Below are 9,638 nucleotides of genomic sequence, written 5' to 3'. Positions count from 1 at the left end.
GCTCTTATTCCCACCTTAACTCAAAATGCCAGTGATGATAAAAGTGTTTGTTCTCAAAGAATCAACAGAAACTGTCCCTAAATATTAAAAGTAAACTCAGAACACTGGAAAGGGTGGGACTGAGTTGTCCTTTTCATTTGCAGTATACACTTTTGTTGTGGTAGGTTTTTTTGTTTTTTTGTTTTTTGGTAATAATCTAGGAGGGGACATTCGAATTGGGATGTCTTTTAATGTTGAGAAGATAACTGATGTAGAACAAATGGCTGAGGCAATAGAAGAAGAGTTGGAATGTCACGCCCACAAATGCAAAATTGGCAAGTTGCAAGTATGGGCCCCCAGCTCCGATTTGGGATCATGATCCACCGTTTCGAAGGGAATGGCACTACGAGTAAAATTCATCGTTTTGCCATAATGATAAGCTTTTTCGGGCATTCGAGATCATTCAGCGGCCCAAACGAGCCTTTTAATATTTTGCAATTTTTAGAAACTTTTGTTAATTTCTCTTTTAATTCCCTTTTTGTTTCCTAGGGTTTCTAGGAGTATTTAAACAAATTATAGTTCGTGACTAGGGTATTATGTTATCATTCTGAATTCAATAAACAAGAGGTTTTCTTATATCTAGTGGATTCCAGGCTTGATTCTTTTAGGTTAATCCTAACAATTACTAAACCAATAGCTAATTGATATTTTTGCCGCGAAAATTGAGTTCGGCATATAGGAACATAATAAATCACACATACCGTGTCAAGACAACTCGGCACACATGGCATGTCCCACAGCATGACACGATTTGCACCTATATACTTTGCCACACCTTTAGACATCGAATCTTATGACGCTTTAGTCAAGAATTGGTGTCATAGTTGGAATTTCCTTGAGATATCCCGTACATTTCGACCTAACTTGCTCAGAGAAACTTTCTGAGAGAGTAAACACTTCTTTCCCTCTTTTTCAATAAAATTTTGGACGTTTTAACAAAACAAATCATAAGGGTTTTAATCAACAACAGATAGGACAGCCAGGATTTCGTCTTCTTATCTCCAATGTTTCAACATCATTTTGATTAAATTTTTCTTTATAGCTTTCACATTGCGTTAAGTTTGAAACCAATCTCAACCTCAAAAAAACCCTTAAAAAATTGACTCATGAAGGCACTTCCAAATTGTACACGGTTAGTGGAATCAGCCACAGGCCCTTTAGAAGAAAAACTGGGTCCTAAATGCCCCAAAGGCTTTGGCCTTTTACTTTTCCATGTTCATAACATGTGGCCCTCCATAGGCCATACGTCACATGTCATTGTCCCATTTGTCGGGCAGCAAAGGGCACTCCCTCTTTTCTCAAGATTGGCCCCCTCTCCTCTTCCCATCAACCATTACTTGACTCAAAACACCTTTGGTTTGTTGGCCATAGCTGATAGCGCCTAACCTTAACAGAAAAGCATTATTTGAAAAGATGGGCTTTATATGTGTCTGCAACAAAACTTGCCCCCCACCCCTCTCTTCTTGCTTTCCTGGTTAACGACACTTATCTTGTTCTAAAGGGACCATTTGGTTCTGTGTTTGCAAGCACATGTCAATGGACTCCATTGTCAAGCTTGCCTCGTTTGAGAGGGGGATGGGAAGTGCCATTGGGTTGGAACATGAGATCACTACTATGCCGACAAATGTTCTTATCACTGAGTTTTGACATTTTCAAGCTTCCTTTTCAGTGACCCAATAAATGTGATAAAACACAAGAAAGTAAAAACAAAGCATGTGGCCAGAGACATATTTGGTTTCTCTACAAAAGGAAAAAAATAAAAGTATAAATTAGTTAATATAGGGGAAGGTTCACAAGCCTCTAGTGCTTAGTTACTTACTTACAAATTAAGAAGGGGAAGGAAATTTCCACAAAAGGATATTGAAACTTCACATAGTGGGGTCAATTGCAATAATTTACACAAGGAATAAAAAAAAAAAGGAAAAAAAAAAAAAAAAATTTCCCCATATCAGAAATTTAGAGTTCTACAAATTAGCTTCTTCAACTTCCAAAATTCCAACAAGCTTAGTGTGTCTGAATGCTGCAATCCCATGATCACCTAGAGATATCATATTCTTGTGTGTAGCCAAGCTGCTCCATCTCCCAATTCAACTTTGAAGCAACTCTTTCATGACATGGGACATAATCCTACATCAGCAAAATGAACTAAACATCAAAAGAAGTTTTCAACCAACAAATTAGTTATCAATGAACAAAAGTTGAGGTTGAATGCACTAATTATGTATTTGACTAAATTACATCAAATCATTAAACAATGCTTTAGATAATTACCTCCAATTTCTTCACCAACTCCCTTGCTGTTGGTGCTGATATAATTATGTGGCGTGCACTGGGGCTAATAAATCCCTCTTCCACAGCTTTATCGATAAATGATAGCAAGGAGTTGTAGTATCCATCAACATTCAGCAATCCCACCTACAGACAAAAAAGAAAAAGAAAATGGTTTAAGCCTAAAAGTTCACGTGTTTACCATCAACATGGTTTTTTTTTTTATTATATAAGAGAAATACGATAAATTGCATTCATAATGCATAAAAATGAATTACCGGTTTATCATGAATTCCAAGTTGAGCCCATGTTATCACTTCAAGTAACTCTTCCAGAGTTCCATAACCACCTGCAAGAAAAATTAAATTGGTACTTACAATCTAGATTTACAGTCCAAGCAGCTTCATTTAAGATAATATTTGGAATCATTCAAATTATGCTTATGTACAATATGTTGCACTATTTAAGATGCCCACAGAAGAGAGAGGCAAAACAAGACAACTAGTTCTCGTACTAGACTATAGACAAGGATTATGCTGTTAATCATTATTTCTCTGATCCATTCAAAAGAAGGGTAAAAAGACTGAAAATACTGTCTACTCCATCTGCTCATTTGAACCTTGGAGCAATATACTTTGACCATTTCAACCTTGGTGCAACGCACTTTGACCGCGGACTATGAATAGTTCACACTTTTACTATCAGATCCGTTTGATGCTAATGGTCATGTTACATGCAGCTATGATGATTTACATGACCATTTATTTCCACCAGCTTTATTTTTATTTTTTGCCAACCCAAGCAAGCAATAATAAATCGAATTTAAGATTTCGGGTGCAAAGGTAAATGCTCATAACTACTTAAACTACAAGCTCCTTGCCAATAAAACTCTAGATGTTAATGAATGAAGTTTTTGAAAGTGGTAAGCATTTATCCGTCAGCTTGGGGTGCTAGTTGGCAAAACCTATTTAGTGAAAGTGTTTTTATGTTATCTTTTCCCCCTAAGGCAAGAAACAATTGATGCAGCAACATCACAGGCTACAGACTATTTTTAGCAAAAGGAGATATTAACCACAGATGCAGGTTTCCTCAGAAGCTCTAATTTTCAGTGTAAGATGTTGATGGGTCATGGACTCTGAGGTTTGAGGGGTTGCTCTCTAATCATGTGTCTTGGGTTTTGGGACACAAGTTTGAGAAAGTTGTGTGTGATGATTTAGAATTCACACAATCGCAATCACAGCATTATCAAATACTAGTGCATTTAAAGCATGAAAAGACAACAGCTACAACAACTACAAGAGTAAAATATAAAATATAAAGATAGTTTGACTTATTATTGCCAAATCCTTCTTCACTCCTTTCTGCATTGCCTCCAAGCTTCAATATTTTGTCATTTACTCAGTTCAAGAACAATCAAGAACATCCATCAAGACATCAAATCGAGAATTCTAAGTCTAATTAATAAAAGAATTAGTAGTTAATCAGCCATAATGCCCTCTCTTGTGGTTTGTAGTTTTGTTGTGTCATTGACTGCTGTTCCATATATTTCCAAATTAGTTTATTGTGTTTTGGAGAGATTATGGTCTAATACTGGAAGGGGTCACAAGAATAAAAAAACTGGACTTGAAAGCTAAAATTAGTAAAAATTAAAGCCATGAAGGACCATATGTTCTTTGCTTTGTTTAAGAATTCTGGTATAAGTGAAAGTACGCAGGCAGGCAAAGAGAGAGAGAGGGGTAGAGAGACAGAGAGAGTTGTTCAGCGCTTATACTAACCGGGTAAGGCAATAAAGGCGTCCGAATGCTTAGCCATCTCTGCCTTCCTTTGGTGCATGCCTGCAACTGCCTTCACTTCCCCCACTGTTTCACCAGTTAACTGCAAAATGGTATCAATGCACGGAAAAAAGATTAAAGAAATTGATGTTAAGAGAGACAGAGAGACAGAGAGACAGAGAGATTTGGAGCTTTGTGCAGCAAAGCAATGATGAGTGTTGCAGAAATGATGAGCTTAATACAATTTTTTTTTTGGGGGAAGAAGTTAATGCAAAATCCGGCTATCCCCTAGCCAGTAAATTTAGTGGTCACCAGATGGCAAAATCAACAAAGTTCGATCAATAGAAAAGGCCAAGGCAGAAAAGCACAAGAAGAAAATTACTTTAAAGCTCAAGTGACCATATAAAACTGATACAAGGGAAAAGAAATCAGAAAAATCTGCAGAGACTCATAACTGTACAATAGTAGTGGGGTAGTTCAAGTACTCAAGTGTGCTATGGATAAGTCTCCCCAGCATCCATTGAAGAAACAGAAATTAAGGGAACCAAACAGAGAATAAACAGAAGATAAAAATAAAAATAAAAGCAAGAAAACAAAATAAAGAAAGAAAAGCAGCTAAAAGTGCTCACATCATTCCCCCACCCAAAAAAGAAGAGAAAAAGAACAAAGAAAGAAAGAAATTGATGTAGAAAAGAATTGAACATGAATCTAATAACCAATAAATTCTGATATATATATATATATATATATAATAAACCATGTATAAATTTATATTCTTTACAATTGGAAAAGTTGAAGCACTTTATCTGGCTATAGGAAACATACCTCTCGAGGCATGAGCGTCTTGGGAATAACTCTGCAGAGAGACAATACCATGACAAAATCAGTTGTTTTTTAGAGCAAAACCAACCATAACAATTGTCCCAACTCACTTATTGTTTCTTAATCTGTTTGTTTGTTTTGTGATTTCATTTGTTTATCATCTGAGATTTGATAAGGAGTAGAAAGAATACCCAATAACATGCCGACCACCATCATGAACAGCTTGTGAAACCAAACCCATTAGGCCTATGCTGCCTCCTCCATAGACCAGATCAATGTTCCTCGAAACCTTCAAGACATTAGCAAAACAAATTGTACTTTTCAAGAACCCATTTGGAAAAAATAGTGCACTTTTGAGTACATCTAATAAATTGAGAATGGAAGGATTCTTCAATGCTCATACAACAAATTTGTACGTTTAGTACACTAAGTTCATATCTTTTTATTCGTGAGGAGAGGTGCAAATGCCAAAACAACAAAGCGTTGAAGTGATTGAGTTGGTCAGTTTGGAATTATGACAGACTTAAAGTTGAAAACTTAAACACATGTAATGCAAAAGTGGCATCATTTTCCATCTCTAAATGGGCTTATTTAGTGTTGATGAGTTTTCTGATAATGACAGAGAGAGGAGCATTTACCAAAGAAAAGACACAGAGAGAGAGAGAGAGAGAGAGAGCAACATTTGCATGCCTTCTGCTAGAGACAAACTTAATTAGGAAGAAAGTTCCAGTTTGAAGAAATCAAATCCTAATTTAAAAAAAACGAAGAAAAAAAATCTCAGGAACCAAATAATCATAATGTGCTTGCCCCAAAAAAACTAGAACAAGAACAACATGATATGTTACAAACATAAACAAGATGATCAAGTTTGAGCAACTTCCAACTAATTCCTACCAAAACCCATCTGACATAAACAAGAAACAAAAGCAAAAAGATGGTCAAAAGTAAACTCCAACAAAACCAAATGGGATAAAACTTCAACTTTTGATCTTTTTTAAAAGAACCCAAGTATGAAAAACCTCAAGTGACATAACAGAACCCAAAGAAAACTGTGTATTTGAAGTTCGAAAAAGCCATTGTATACCAGTTCCTTGCCAAGCTCAATGGCTGCATCTTGGTAGCTACTCTTCTTGCCTTGGCTACTCCCACAAAACACACAAATCCTCCCAAACCTTGACTGCTTCATTTCACTCTCAATCTCCATTTCTCTCAAATCACTCAACTGTTTTTGTTGCTTACAAAATCAAATTAAAATCCCTCTGCAACACAAAGAGATTCCCTTTTTTTTTCTAAGTCCTCTGTCTCTTTGCTTCTAACCTTCTGTGTTACAGAAAAATTCAAGTAGACAAACGCTTTATAGCTTGCCCACTAGAAAACTTCTTTGGTGGTGCCGTTCTCCACATGCGTATTTATAAGCCGCTCACACGTGAGAACCTCTTAGCACGCTTGCACACGCAAACATTCACACGCTTGCACACCCACACACAACACAACACAAGTGCATAAATACAGGCATTGGCACGCGTGGACCACTCTGTTTTATTTGTTTCGTTCCCTTCCCTTGTTTTTTCATTTTTTATTCATTTTTTAGACCTCCCTTACTACTTTTGTACCATTATGAGCATAAATAAAGATAAGCTTTCCATTTACGTATTATCCCAATAACATTACTGTATTTTCCTGTCTTTCCACTTGTTGGTTTTCAAAACAACATGTCCATCTCTTGTGAAATATGAATAACTTGAGGGAAGGCTTAATAGATTGGTACATACTTCATTCTTAAAAATACTAGTTATTCTCACGCTCAAAGTTAGAGTTTGATTCTTGCATTTCCTTCTTCATAGATTAAGAAGTTTGATATTTCATATTCAAACATAGGTTAGGTTGTCGAGGCTTATTACTTACTATAATAGGTACCCTTTATAGTCACGACCAGAGTTTGATTCTTACACTTGATTTTTTTTTTTCTCTTACAAGGGGGTGAGAGGATAATTAAACATAGGACTTCGGATGTAAAGATAATTACTCTTAACCATTTGAGCTATAAGTCCCTTATTTAAATCAAACGGACTATGGATATTTCATGGAAGAACAAAATGAAGTCAATAATTAGCCAAAGCAAGCCAAGTAGCGCACTGTAGTCTTCGAGTTTGAATATTAGACCCATACTTGATGGTGAAGATTGAGCTGAATTTCAAGTATAAAGCTCATGTACAACTCAATGGTTGAATATTTTGTTGGCATGACTTGTGGACCTGCAGTTACTTTCTTTACAGGCCAAGGATTGCTATATTAAATGTAATTGATTTACTTTAATTCATGGTTTCCTACTGTAAATATAATTACGAGTTATTACTTTCCTTGACCTATAAGGGGTTATTGTATTATAACTACAACATCCTACAAGGAGAAGAATACACAGAAAATTCCCACAAATAATATTCTCTCCTAAGTTTTATATTTTAGCACGGTATCAAAGCAACGATATTGGAATTGCTGACTCTTGTTTTTAAAACATCACCGGCATCATGGGGGATGAAGATATTTTGCTCCACCATGAAGGGAGCACGACCGATTTCGCTTCTCCTTCTCAACTAAACTTCACCGAACTGGCCGCTCAGATGACCCAGTTCTTAAAGATACAAAACCAAAACCAGAATCCGAACTCGAACTAGAACCTAACCCCGAACATGACCAACACAGATCCAGACTATTACCTATGAAGCTTCCGCTGCCCAATCAAGTTGGATGGCTCCAACTACCCTCTTTGGTCCCAAGTTGTCAAGGTGTACGTCGCCGGCAAAGACAATTTGGGATACCTCATAAGGGAACTTCCACCATCTACTTCGACTGACCCGCGTTTCCATCTTGGCACACTGAGAATACCATTGTGAAAGGCTAGCTAATAAATTCTTTGGAGCCTCGATTGATTAGCACATTTATTTGTTTTCCAACTGCAAAAGTAGTATCGGACACGATTGCCATGATATACTTTGATGGCACTGACACCTCTCAGGTGTACGATCTTAAACGATTCACTCACCTATGCGACAATTAGGTGGGTCGATTAAAGCCTACTACAACGATCTCCAAAGCTTATAGCAAGAAATCGACTTCCGTCATCCGAATAAGATGAAGTGTGATTCCGACATCAAGGAGCACAACGTCAATCCCCAAGAAGATCGTTTTTATATCTTATTGGATAGCTTGGATGGCCGACTTGACAAGGCCGGCAATGATGTTCTTAAAATAACTCTGTTTCCCACTATTTAGCAAGCATATGCTTTTGTCTGACGTGAAGATCTCCGACAAGCTGTCATGATAGGTACTCAGGCACTGACCGCTGCTAGCAGCCAAGGGTACTCATCCACCGACCGGCCACACCTTGAACGAGCGGCCTAGCCAGCCACATTCTTTTGCAATCGTGCCTTTTTAGATGTAGTCTTATGCCATGGCCATTGGCTTGTCTGCCCACTCGACTACCCTACCTCATCAACCCAAGAGTCCGACATACAGAGGTGAGATACACTCAATGTGGAAATCCTAAACACACTCAGGAAACCTGTTACAAACTGCATGAGTATCTCGATTGGTTAGAATGATACAAAGATCGAAAAGTTGTGCTTGGATTTGGTCGTGCCGCTCTCATCACCACCGAACCCCAATTATTGTTGGCTCATCAGGCTGGATCCGCCCTCCCCTCAATCTAATAACTCCCATATTCTGAGCGACTAAGGCAATTGTGGCTTTGTATTTCATACTTCTGCATTGCGTCATGCTCCTGGGTGGATTATTGATTCTAAAGTAACTGACCATATGACCATATGAGCACCTCTCATCCCCGCCGCACCAGTGTTTCTAATGTGAATGACGTTGCTTATCGTGTAACTAGAGAGGGCACTAGTGCCTTTTCCCATTTTCTTTCACTTTTCAATACTTTACTTGTTCTGTCTATATCCAATAAATTGATGTTTGTTGGCCAAGTTACTGAACAATTGAATTATTGTACACTAATTTATCCTACTTTTTGTTTTCTTCAAGATATTCTCACCAATGAGATCATTGGACGTTGTATTAAAAGAATGGGCTTTACAATGTGGATGACTTTAGTATGGGCAGGGCAAACATCGTGAAGCATCCATTTGATGACAAGCATCAACTTATTTTGTCATGGCACCACAGTTTAGGGCATCCGTCTTTTGGTTATATGAGACATTTAGTCCTATATTTGTTTTGTGTTTTTAAAGATTCAAACTTTCAATGTGACATTTGCATCTTAGCCAAGAGTCACAAAGTTTCTTACCCTTTTAAGTATGAATAAAAGTACCATTAATTTTGCTTTACTTCATTCTGATGTCTGGGGTGCTTCATCTATCTCTACTACTTTTGGATTTAGATGGTTTGTCACGTTTTGTGGATGATTGTACTCGTATGACATGGCTCTTCATGATGAAGACTAAAAGTGAAGTGTTTATTATGTCACAAACATATTGAAACCTAATTCTCTACCAAAATCTGGATCCTCTGCTCTAACAATGGGGGAGAATATGTCAATCATAACTTTCAGACGTACTTTCATACACATGACATTCTTCATGAAACGAGTTGTCCACAAACACCGCAAAAGAATGGTGTTGGGAAACAAAAAAAATCATCATCTCCTCAAATCAGCCCATGCACTTTTGATTAGGACTCATGTTCCTCGTCACCACTAGGATGATATCATCATCATTGCTG

The 9,638-nt window shown here is 37.3% G+C and overlaps 1 protein-coding gene across 1 annotated transcript; it reads right to left on the bottom strand.

The window, feature by feature from the left end:
- Window positions 1-1,789: 1,789 nt before the first annotated feature.
- LOC117631256 (cytokinin riboside 5'-monophosphate phosphoribohydrolase LOG3) lies at window positions 1,790-6,265 on the bottom strand. The gene is made up of 7 exons (XM_034364299.1): window positions 5,986-6,265; window positions 5,093-5,190; window positions 4,905-4,935; window positions 4,083-4,182; window positions 2,586-2,656; window positions 2,311-2,454; window positions 1,790-2,166 (listed from the first exon to the last, which is right to left on the bottom strand). The coding sequence occupies exons 1-7, from the start codon at window positions 6,103-6,105 to the stop codon at window positions 2,074-2,076; spliced, it is 657 nt and encodes a 218-aa protein (XP_034220190.1). The 5' UTR covers window positions 6,106-6,265; the 3' UTR covers window positions 1,790-2,073.
- Window positions 6,266-9,638: the final 3,373 nt, after the last annotated feature.

The sequence above is a fragment of the Prunus dulcis genome, chromosome 6 (genome assembly GCF_902201215.1).
Source record: "Prunus dulcis chromosome 6, ALMONDv2, whole genome shotgun sequence".
NCBI lineage: Eukaryota > Viridiplantae > Streptophyta > Magnoliopsida > Rosales > Rosaceae > Prunus > Prunus dulcis.
The sequence above is the reverse complement of the archived record's forward strand: the minus strand, read 5'-3'. Positions and strand labels throughout refer to the sequence as shown.